General features: G+C 51.3%; 1 protein-coding gene across 9 annotated transcripts in view; it reads left to right on the top strand.

The window, feature by feature from the left end:
- The window catches only part of SVIL (supervillin), a 231341-nt gene that overhangs the window by 211379 nt on the left and 7722 nt on the right, over window positions 1-12240 (top strand). For all 9 annotated transcript variants that reach the window (XM_024750122.1, XM_024750119.1, XM_024750125.1 and 6 more), the window contains 4 exons: window positions 849-1024; window positions 3543-3687; window positions 4015-4291; window positions 10665-10816. In XM_024750122.1, coding sequence (XP_024605890.1) covers window positions 849-1024; window positions 3543-3687; window positions 4015-4291; window positions 10665-10816 — 750 coding nt within the window. The remainder of the gene's footprint in view (window positions 1-848; window positions 1025-3542; window positions 3688-4014; window positions 4292-10664; window positions 10817-12240) is intronic.

The raw sequence follows: 12240 nt of genomic DNA, 5'->3' as shown, positions 1-12240 counted from the left end.
GGATCTTAGTTCCCCGACCAGGGATCGAACCCGAGCCCCTGGCAGTGGAAGCTGGAGTCCTAACTACTGGACCGCCAGGGAGGTCCCACCACTAAGTATTCTGAGTGTTGAGAAAAAAAATGGGAAGACACAAAAGGACTTTAAATTTCGTTGGGTAGAAGGATATCAGAAAGGATGTAATCCAAAGCTAGACTGATTGTATGACAAATTTGAACGGAGGAAAAATGTCACAGAAAAAGAAATAATCAGGAATGATTTTAAAGAGAAGGTGAAATTGAGCCTAGTTTGCAGTTAAGTAGAATTGGGATTGCTGGAAATGAAGAAAGGAATTATTCTAGGAAGAAAGCGTAGAACAAACCAACAGGTATGTAAATAAGAGCACTGAGGTCATGTATTCATTCACCAAACACTTAGTGAGCCCGACGGTAAATACATTAATAAGTACAGTACGGTCTTTGCCCTTGACGGCCCTAGAATTGCATAGGGGAGAAAAGACATCACTGGGTCCTCAGTGCCATGTGGAGCGGCCCTTATGAGCTAAGCGAGTGAATGACAAAGGAGGAAAGGAGGAAGGAAGGGCGGGGCCCGGGAGGAAGACCTGCTTAAACAGCTGTTAGGAATCAGAAGTGTTGGGCAGCCCGAGTGTTGGAGGAGGGGCGTTAACTTGGGCATTTAGGACCACAAGACAGAACTCATCCTCACAGGGCAGAGGCTGGCTTGGCTGTGCTTGTACTGAATGCTCCGTTAGCATTTGAATCATCACCTGTTGGACTCACGGTCACTAGAGACCCTGGTTCAACGAGAAGATGCCCTTGAAGTGAACGCGTTCTTCTGCGCCATTTCCCCAGGTCCTGGTGTTTGATTTTGGGAGCGAAGTTTACGTGTGGCACGGGAAAGAAGTCACATTAGCGCAACGGAAAATAGCCTTTCAGCTGGCAAAGCACTTATGGAACGGAACCTTTGACTACGAGAACTGTGACATCAACCCCCTGGACCCTGGAGAGTGCAACCCGCTCATTCCCAGGTACCGCTGGGGCCCTGGGCAGCCAAGGCTCCCACCGCAGTGTTTAGCCATCACCCTTCAGGGGTTTTAGTTTTCGTAAGTGATTGCAGTGCAGTACCACGAGTATTCACAACGAGAACAGTGCTTTAGCTTTTCCCTAAGAATACAGAAGTATGGATGGTGTAGTCGTCTGGAAGATGCTTCTGTTGTATTTCAGTTCTGGAAGGAAGCAAATCGATGGCACCTGCAGTACTCAGGCGCTGTTGTCACATATCATCTGTTGTTTAAACAAATGACTTGCTGACCTGAAAAGCTTGCCAGGTCCTGGAGTTCAGCCATGGATCTGAAGGTGCAAAAGCAACGCGTCTCTTTCTGATTTCACAGCTTCCCAGCCCAGCCCTTGAATTCCATTTATCTGGCAGTAGATGATGGCTTTTGGGGGGAGGGAGGATGCGGTATTGAAATAATGGCTGTAATTGTAATATTTCCGACAGTCTGCTGGACTTCTAAAAGTCATTTTGGCAAATCAGCCAAAGATGCACAAAACTCTCAGAAATATGGTCATGAAAACAAGAATTCTTACATGCAAAGGGTCATTGGTTTTTTATTTCTCAACCACCAGGAAGAAAGAGAAGTGCGTTTAAACTATGCATATGCCACATAATGGGTCAGAAATTGCTGTACCGCCGAATGGCACATTAAAACTGCTTTGTAATGTTTTCAGTTGAACTAACACACAGATTTCAACCTTCCTACCTAGTTTCCTGTTTTAAAATACAATTATTGATTTTATTCTTCATTGTCGTTATAGAAACAATTCAAAAGGATGTCAGTGTAGGTGAGAAGGCTTCAAATCCTGTTCAAGCGAGTGCGCGTTTAACATAAAATTAGTACCGAAACAACTAGTTTTGTAAGGCCTGAAGCTAAGACTAAAAAGAATGTTCTAGTTGGTGTAGTAGAAAAAAAACCATACTGAAGCGTAAAATCTGTGACGGACGATTTATATTTAGTCGTGACGTCATCCGAGATCTGAAGGTAGATGAGTGGGCACCTGACCCGCTGGCTCTCAACATCTCCCAGATCAGAAGCGCCGGAGAAGCTTGAAAACAAAAAAATGCATGTGCCGGTCCTGGCCCAGGACCTGTGTTTTCAGTTTGGGTGGGGTGGGGTTTGTGTGTCAGTACGTCTTAAAAGCTCCCCCAGGGATTTTAAGGTACAGCCAAGGTAGAGCACCCCGCCCTTCTTCACCGAGGAGTCATGACTTAGCCCAGCTCAGACCTGCAAGTCAGGACGGAGGTAGAGAGCGTCCAGCTTCACACCCTCCTGCTGCAGACCTGCCCTCTGTGCTCCCTGACCTCACACATCCAAGATGCATTGCTAAGCTGACACCAAGTGTCTTTCTATAGGCACCTTAGCAAGTCTGCCGAGTGGAATTTATACAAAAGACAGTCACTCAGCTATTTTCTGATAAGGACCACAGGCTTCAGGGTAGCCCTGAATTTTCCACAGTTGCTGGTATTTGGTTCCTAAGTCCCGGGAGCCTTGGCAGTGGAAGTATTTGCACACAGTGCCTTTTATCCTTTCAGTCCCCTTTGAAACGGGCAGCCCCCCTTGACGTGCCTTAGCCATGATGCTAGAAACTGTGGTCTGGACCAGACAGGACGTGACGAAGCACGTCAGGGGCCACCACAGGGCCCAAGAAGCACTGCCCCTCGGTCTGATGGTCCCAATCCACAAGCCAGGGTTGGTCTGGAAGGACGGGAAATACCCGCACCTTATCCTCAGGGCTCACCCCCTTCGGCACGTCTCTTCTTGGCTCTGCGCATTTCTAAGCGAGCCGTGTTCCGAGCTCAGCGTCAGACTCTGAGATCCTGAAGCGGTTCGGACCTCCCGACTGGGCTACGCTGCTTCCTTCCCCGTCTTTGTGCTCTGCCTGCCCGCTGTCCCGTCCGGTGGCCTAGACATCAATATGCACAAATTCACTTTTATGATTTACGAGAGTGTGTCCACTTCGGGAACAGAGGAGAATTTCCTGTTCCTGGAGACTGGACATCTCCATTGTAACATGACTTAAAAATAGGATTCAGGGTGAGCATAAATTCCTCCACCTGTTCACTGACCTGACGGAAACGCGGCGAGCCCCCGCGGGTGAGCACGGGTGGCGTAAAGGAGGCGAGGAAGACACGCGTGTGACTCCTGCCTGTGCTGAGCTCCCAGCCGAGCGTGCTGCCCCCCAGGGGACCCCAACACGAGAATTTGCTGGAACGCCAGGCAGGTCCAGTCCTGCCATGGGTCACATCACATCCAGGCACATCAGCTCCAAGGACACAAAGCCCTGCAAGGCTTTGGGCTAAAATAGCAAAACGCCACTGATTGGGTCACATAAGTGAAAAGCGAACCGTTCACTCTGTCTACTGCCTACGTATTCTGCGTTCCTCTCACCCGCCACATGTGTTGGTTTTGGACTTCTCGGGCTCGGCATGACTTGTCTGATCTTGGTTCTTTTCCCCTCCCCTCCCCTCCCCGACCCGCCCGACAGAAAAGGACAGGGGCGGCCGGACTGGGCGATATTTGGGAGACTTACAGAACACAACGAGACGATTTTGTTCAAAGAGAAATTTCTCGACTGGACGGAACTGAAGAGACCTAACGAGAAGAACGCCAGCGAACTTGCCCAGCACAAGGTATGTGGGACGATCAAGCCCCCAACCTCAGGGCTTGGTCTGGGTCCCGGCAGAGGGGCCTGGATGCTAAAAGCCTTTCTGGGGTTTTACTAGGACAGCAAACCGGCCTCCAGTCATGTTCTGACTTCAGGAGGTGAAAGCAGCCGTGTTTGCGGCTCCAGGTTTATCGGCGGCCCGTTCACAGTCGTGGCTGTCTGTCCCCTAAACGCAGCCTTTCTTTAAGTGCCCCGAGACAGCCTGAGCGCTGTACTTGAGGCCGTCCCACCGCCAGTGCAGCAGTGTGGAGTGCGACAGGCTGCCGCCGAGCATCTCTGCGTTCTCTCCTAGGACGACCCGCGGGCGGAGGTCAAGCCTTACGACGTGACGCGGATGGTGCCGGTGCCCCAGACGACAGCCGGCACCGTGCTAGACGGGGTCAACGTGGGCCGGGGCTACGGCCTGGTGCAAGGGGACGACCGCAGGCAGTTGGAGATCGCCAGCCTGTCGGTGGACGTCTGGCACATCCTGGAATTCGACTACAGCAGGCTCCCCAAGCAGAGCATTGGGCAGTTCCACGAGGGCGACGCCTACGTGGTCAAGTGGAAGTTCATCGTGAGCACGGCAGGTGAGTGAGCCACTCGCGTGTCCCTCGAGCCCCGCCGCGGGGATCGTGGCTGCCAGATACGGAGCGCACGCCGTGTCTGCCCCAGCCGCGGGCGGAGGACCGGTCGAGGCCTATTCCCTTTGAGAACCTCCTCGTAAACCTCGTGGATAGATTCCTAACACCCCACCGTGGCCCACAGCTGTGACGTCTCCCTCTAGAAGCCGACTGGCGTGCTAAGGTTTCTCTGCCGCCCTCGCCCCTCCCCTGCCCCGTCCCCAGAGGCTTCCTAGGGACCTGATGATCTGTCCTCACATGATGGTCACCACGTGGCTGGATGCTGCCGAAATGAAAGCCATTAAGTAACACAGAGCCGACGCGTCAGAGCTGAAGCAAAAGGGTGCCATGACGTCACAGTAAATCCACGCACAGGAGACGCATTCAGAATGAAAGACGCATTTCCTCTGAGGCCGAGAGCGCTGACCGTGCTCTGTGGGTCTGGCGGAATAAAGACACGGTCAGAACGCCTCGTGGTTCCACGAGTGCTGTGCTCTTGGTGGCAAAACAACACACTCCGTGCTGTGCTCTGCGCTGGAGGCAGTGAGGGCGGACAGCAGCAGATCTGGGAGAAATAATCCCTTTTTCCTGCCAAGAAGAAAGCACGAACCAGGCTGTGCACAGTGTCCCTCAGCCCGGCGCATTTAGGAGACAGTTTATGACACAACTCGGTGGCTCCGAGATTCACTTGCCAAGGGAGTTGGTTCACCTCTTTCCAGCCGCATTGCCGTCCGGGTGTGGCTGCCCCGCCGGGCACAGGGTGGAGGCCACTGTTAGCTGATCAAACACCTGCAGGCTTAGAGCCCTCTGGTTTCTTTCCTAGTGTATCTCTGTGGGTAAGACACCTTTTAAAATGTATCTTATGGAAACATAGTTGATTCACAACGTGGTGTTAGTTTCTGCTGCCCAGCCACGTGACTCAGTCATACGTAGATATGCTTTGTCACTGGATATTGAAGAGAGTCCCCAGTGCTCTGCAGTAGGACCTTGTTGTTTATCCATCCTGTAGGCACTAGTTTGCATCTGCTCACCCCACCTCCCAGTCCCTCGCTCACCCCCCTGGCAACCACAAGTCTGTTCTCTGTGTCTGTGAGTCTGTTTCCATTTCATAGATAGGTTCATCTGTGTCGTATTCTAGATTCTACCTATAAGTGATATCATATGGTATTTGTCTTTCTCTGTCTGACTTACTTCAGTTAGTCTGGTAATCTTTAGGTCCATCCATGCTGCTGCCAATGGCATGATTTTGTTCTTTTTTATGGTTGAGTAATACTCCATTGTGTGTATGTGTATGCATATGTGTGTATGTATGTCTGTGTATATATATATACACACACACATACATACATACACACCACATCTTCTCTATCCATTCATCTGTTGATGGACATTTAGGTTGCTTCCATGTCTTGGCCGTTGTGAATAGTGCTGCTATGAACATTGGGGTGCAGGTATCTTTTTGAAGTATAGTTTTGTCCAGGTATATTCCCAGTAGTGGGATTGCTGGATCGTATGGTAGTTCTATTTTTAGGTTTTCAAGGAACCTCCATCCTGTTCCCCATAGTGGCTGTATCAACTTCCATTCCCACCAGCAGTGTAGAAGGATTCCCTTTTCTCCACACCCTCTCCAGCATCTGTTACTTGTAGAGGTTTTAATGATGGCCATTCTGACCGGTGTGAGCTGGTACCTCATTGTGGTTTTGATTTGCCTTTCTCTGATAATTAGCCATGTTGAGCATCTTTTCATGTGCCTGTTGGCCATCTGTATGTCTTCTTTGGGGAAATGTCTATTTAGGTCTTCTGCCCATTTTTCAATTGGGTTGCTTATTTTTTGTTGTTGTTGAGTTGTATGAGCTCTTTGTATATTTTGGAAATTAAGCCCTCGTCAGTCACATCGTTTGCAAATATTTCCTCCCAGTCCATAGCTGTCTTTCGTTTTGTTGATGGCTTCCTTTGCTGCGCAAAAGCTTGTAAGTCTGATTAGGTCCCATTTGTTTATGTTTGCTTTTATTTCTATTGCCTTGGGAGATTGACCTAAGAAAACATTGGTACGATTTATGCCAGAGAATGTTTTGCCTGTGTTCTCTTCTAGGAGTTTTACGGTCTTATGTTTAAGGAATAAGACCCTTTTTTTGGGTGTCAGTAAATATTCCTGGCCCTGCCTTCCAGAAGCATACGGTATAAATGACGGGGGGCAAGTATGGAAGAGGTGCTTGCCTCCTGCTGGGGTAGGAGAGCTCCGTTCCCTGAATAGGATCTGGTGGCTGTGGGAAAGCCCAGCCGCCGATGGGCAGGCATCGCAGGTGGGGAGGCGGACCGCGGGCCTAGAGGCACCACTCTGGGCTTCACCACCCGCGCTAGGTGAGTGCCTCACGGAGGCTCCACGGGATGTGTTCTGTCCTTTCGCCAACTTCTCAGGAGAGGAACAAGACACCAAGATTAAGGAACGCCCCCTGCAGTCACACGGGTAGGAGAGAACAGGGCTGGACACTAAAAGCCCCTTTTTCTACCCAAGGAGGCCTTATAGCCTGGGTCTCAGTCTTCTCTCAGGCCCCACGTGCCAGCTGTGCAACTTGGGGAAAGCGACTTAACCTGTCTGAGCCTCGGTTTTCTCACCTGGAAAACAGAGCTTCTAAGACCCAGCCCGCAGGGTCCTAGGATCTGGTGCGTGGTGTTTAGCGCAGAGCCGACCGCTTACTTACGTGAGGCTACAGAAAATCATCATCGCTGACGTTTCCAGCAGCCAGTGCATAGTTCCTGCACTGAACCTGAAGATCGGACAGATAACGTGGACCCACCCCAAACGACAGCAGTTCTCAGAGGGTCTCTGTTGCGGGTTTAGGCTGCTGAGCGTGTGCAGAGTTGGCAAGCTGCGTACGAAGCTGCACCGCTTGGCAATAAAGACGATAAGAGAGAATTTAGTGGGGAAAGATCTACTGACCGTTGGTGTCGTGGACCTGCACCCAGCGTTCTCCTCCTTAAGATACAGGAAGTGAGGGGACTTGGCGTTTTACAAAACCACGCTGGGCACTACAGTTCGAAATTCAGTCGTTTCCGTACCTCAGCTGTTAGATATAAAACAAGAAGTCATGGTCAGTGAAAGGATGACTAAAACAATATGAAAATGAATGAATTTTAAAAACATCTCAGGTTTCTGAGGTCTTCCTTGACGATTTACTTGGAGACCCCTAAGAAGCGCTGATCTGACCCAGGCAAATGCTTGCTGTATTTCTCCCCGGCGAACACAAGGTACGTGTCACGGCCTGATCCAGCAGCTCCGTAATGGGCGAAGTGACAGCTTTGACCAGGCCCAGCTGCGGAGGATTAAGTGAGGCCGGGCAGCGCTCAGATTCCAGGCCGTCCCTCGGGGGGCAGAAAAGCGCGGCCCGATGGCATCCGCAGCTGCCCCGTGGTCGTCACGGAAGCCCCGGCCCCGCGGTGTCAGCTGGTCCAGCCCTCACGCTGCTCAGACTCCACAGGGGCTGCACCTGCCAACGGGGCTGAGCCCGGGGCCCCTCTGGGGCGGGCCCAGCAGACAGCAGTCCCGGGGGACACAGCGCAGTCGCCCTCTCGGCAGATGCCGGGCAGCCTGCTCTTGGGAAGTGAACTGTGGCCCCCAGACTAGGGAGCCCAGAGGCCCCGGTGGTCAGTGTCCTGCCCCAGAGGCTGCCTCAGGCGCTGCAGGGTGTGACTCGTGCCCCCCCAGGGTCAGCAGACAGGCAGCTCTGGGCACCCAGGGACACTGCGTCAGGCCACGCTGGAGCGCCATCCAGGGGCCAAGTTCCTGTAGTAGGGGGTCGGTAAATGGGGTCCGGCTGCAAGACGGCGCCAAGAGCAGCTCGCTCTTCGTACCTCGGTTTTCTGTTACTTCGTAAACGCAGCTGCTGGCGGTGAACTTCCTCTTGAAAGCAGGGTGGACGGCGGGATGCAGTGACACGCTCAATGCGGCCTCGGGGCCAGGCCGCAAAGATGATAGCCCAGCAGCTGTTACTATATAGCTTAGCCTTTAATTTGCTAAAATTAAAACGAAAGAAATGAGTCAAAAAGTAAGTTGTACATAGGATTAAAGTTGGGGTATGCTGAAGAAAACTGCAAGGAAAATTCATGAAAACTTTTATGGGATATTTTTGAGGAACTATCCTATTTTAGGTATATACACACAAGCCCATTTTTGAATGTCAGGATGTAAAACATTGGTTGGTTATTCAAGCGTGAATGTATATTTACACAAAGTGCTCCCCAATTCCAAGATACGTGTCAGCTGCTGTGATCTGTCATCTGTTTCATGCATATCTCTCCCCAGTAATCTAGTTGACATGAGAGTGCGGGATTGCTAATCAAAGGTAAACGTTTGTTCCTACCTAAGTTAGCGGAAGTTTCAGTGGAGTGGCTTCCAGGTTAACAGTGGACATGTACCTATTCCTGGATGGTTCCTGTTCACTTTGCCCACTTCAGACTACACAGGCTTGACCGCTTCAGGTTCACAGTAGAAGGCACTAAGGGCTGAGCTTGGTCAGAGTCCTTTAAGAATTCTCATAATCATTTGTGAAAATTGTTCTAGAGGACTTTGATAAAGGGCCCCCGCAAAAAATATCACCTAAGTATGGCCCCCGACCTCTTAAGAACTTGAAAACAATGAACTTTCTTCTTACCTTCAAACCTCAAGACAGCTGTGACTTTGTCAGTGGGACTGGAGCTGAGGAGGACTGAGGTCGTATAGAACCAGGGGATCCAGTTCTTCTTTTTTTTTTTAATTAATTTATTTTATTTATTTTTGGCTGTGTTGGATCTTCATTGCTGTGCGCGGGCTTTCTCTAGTTGCAGTGAGCGGGGGCTACTCTTCGTTGCGGTGCGTGGGCTTCTCATTGCGGTGGCTTCTCTTGTTGCGGAGCACGGGCTCTAGGCGCGCGGGCTCAGTAGTTGTGGCTCATGGGCTGTAGAGCACAGGCTCAGGTGTGGCTTGCGGGCTGTAGAGCACAGGCTCAGTAGGTGTGGCATGTGGGCTCAGTAGTTGTGGTGCATGGGCTCAGCAGTTGTGGCTCGCGGGCTCTAGAGCGCAGGCTCAGTAGTTGTGGTGCACAGGCTTCGTTGCTCCACGACATGTGGGATCTTCCCGGACCAGGGCTCGAACCCGTGTCCCCTGCACTGGCAGGCAGATTCTTAACCACTGTGCCACCAGGGAAGCCCCAGTTATTATTTTTGATTGTTAACACGCGTGGGTACCATAGCCACCTGCATCCTCCCTGGGTTGACCCCACCTGGGGCCACCCGGGCATCTGAGTCGAGAACTTAGTCTCCGGATGCCACTCGGCCTAGAAGGCTCTGCCCCATGGTCGCTGCCACTCGGGCCTCTGCTCACGCACCTCCTCGGAAAGGCCTTCCCCCACCAGGCACTCGCAGCAGCCCTCCCCCGCCCCGTGTCACATCCCGTCTTTTCCTCACGGCGCTTCCCACCCTCCGAAGCTGCCTTGCTCAGTGCCGTAGCCCCAGTATCCTGAAGAGTCCTTGGCACATAGTAGGTGCTCAGTAAGTATCTGCTGAATGAAGAAATGAGAGAAATCTGGAGAGAGATCTATTCCTAAAGGTTGCAGTTTGGGGTCTGAAATACCATCTGAAACGACCACTTGCCCAAAGAACTTTCCGTGACTGCCCTTCAGTGGGGTCTGTGTTCTGTGTGCTGCTGACATGTATCCAGTGCCTGCGAGGTCCCAGACAGTGAGGATAACCAGCCCTTAATCCTGGCTACAGCCCTGGTGGCCGATATCATTTAAATCCCAGATTATTTTGTGAAAGCCATAGGTCAGCAATTTCTCTCTCCCCTTTCTGACACAACTTGGAGACTTCAAAGCGGTTTTTTTTACTAGAATAGTCTTAGCAGACTGCATTTTCCCCTTCGTGCTTAAAGCTGGCCCAGCAGTCGTTTGCAGTGTCTTTCCTCCCCCAGCTAATCTTCTGCCAAAGGATGGTGTAATGTGGAAAATGCGTCTGTGTCTTCGGGAGCCCTTGACCCTGCTCTGGCGTCCCCACTTTTCTCTGTCACACACTTGGATGGTCTGCCACCTCCCCCAGGATGACAGGTGTTTGTCTTAGGGTATCAGGAGGGCCCTGGAGATCATTTTTCTCGAGTTTGGAGGCTCAGGATCCGTTCGCTAGAAGAAAGGCGGTTTCTCTCTCCTCCGAAGCCACGATCGACGTTCCCTCCAGCTGTGAATGCCTTTTCTCCCCAGCGCTGCGCCTCTACTGTCCATCCTCACAGGGCCTGGAGGCCTGAGCTGGCACTGGCTCTCCTTGGGCTTTGCCTGCTGCTCACCCCGCACTCTGCTCTCGTGTGTGTCCACAGTGGGAAGTCGGCAGAAGGGCGAGCACCCGGTCAGGGTGGCCGGCAAAGAGAAGCGTGTCTACTTCTTCTGGCAAGGCCGGCAGTCGACTGTGAGTGAGAAGGGCACGTCGGCTCTGATGACGGTGCAGCTGGACGAGGAAAGGGGAGCCCAGGTAAGTCCTGGAGGCAGATGCGCCGGAAATGAGGGAGCTGGCCTTTCCGGGAGCCGGAGGGTGTGTGGCCTGGTCCCCTAAACACAAAGACAGTATCGTCCAAAGCCCCTTTAGTCCTGGTCTGGCTTCTCCAGGTGTCAGGGTCTGCCTCATCTTTCATCTCCCCACCCCCTCACCAGGAAGGCAGACCTCTCGCCATAGGACCTTAAAGTACACCTGCAAATAGTAAATCCACAAAACAAGCGCAGAGAGCCCATGGGTGGTTTTTTTTCTTAAGTTTCCACTGGACTGATCATCAAGGAACTAAAACAAAGAGATGCCATTTTCCATGCCTCAAATGGCGGAGATTTTTCAAGAACAGATCCAGGGCTGGCAGGGATTCAGTAGGATGGGTGCCCGTGCCTGCTTCCACTGAGAAGTGTAAACTACCCATCCTGAAAGCAACCACGGCTTAGGAACCTTGAGATGCTCATACACTTTGATCAGTGATTCCACTTACACAAACCCATCCTAAGGAGGTATCAGGGACTGATGTAAACATCGAGTCTGCCCACCATCTGCGTTCCTCACAGCAGCCTGAGTGATTTTTCTAGGAAACGTCAGATGGTGCCCCTCCTTGTCCTTCATCACACTCGGACTACCATCCAAGGGTCTCCCGGGGGTCAGCCCTGCACCCCGCTCCAACCTCCCTCTTCTTGCACCTGGTCAGGCCACTCCCACCTCCTTGCAGTTCCTAGACACACCTCTTTCCGCCCCCCCACCCCAGGGCCTTTGCACTGATTCCCCGGCCTGGAACACTCCCCCTGAAACCTTACACGATTCGGGTTTCTGTTTGAATGTCACCTCCATGTTTTATCCACATCCCTCCCCATTTTCCCGTCCTTCTCTGTCCCTTCGCTCTGCTTTATTTTTTCATAGCACTTATACCTACGTAAAACAACATTCATTTTGTTTACTTATTTTATTCTTTGTCTTCCCCGTGAGCATGAAAGAGACTCTGTCTGTCCTGGTCTTACCCACCGTTATAACCCCAGGGCCTGCATGACGCCTGGCAGGTACCACTACCCCAAGTCAAGGTTTTGAAAGCATTTCTTTTTAATGTTTTGTCCCTTCCTTTATTACCAGTAATTAAGAGTTAACTCTGGGGTTTGGGGGACCATAACACCCTGTGCAGATCCTTTTACTGTCTTGGATGAATAGTTAAAACTAACATCAGGAAAGAGGGCAGAGGAATTTTCTCCAGAAATAGATCCACACTCACTCAGCCTTCCAGGTTCCTAAGAACCAGTCCTCTTCCCTAAAAAGTGTTTAATGCACATTTCTACTATGGACTGTATTTTCCAAATAGCTTTCAGGGACAAACAGTTGTTCATTTATTCCTCATAGTGGATCATTTCAACTCTTTTTTTTCCCTCTTTTTCTCG

Source organism: Neophocaena asiaeorientalis, unplaced genomic scaffold (assembly GCF_003031525.2).
Source record: "Neophocaena asiaeorientalis asiaeorientalis breed wild unplaced genomic scaffold, Neophocaena_asiaeorientalis_V1.1 scaffold4, whole genome shotgun sequence".
Lineage (NCBI taxonomy): Eukaryota > Metazoa > Chordata > Mammalia > Artiodactyla > Phocoenidae > Neophocaena > Neophocaena asiaeorientalis.
This window is presented reverse-complemented; position numbering and strand designations above follow the sequence as displayed.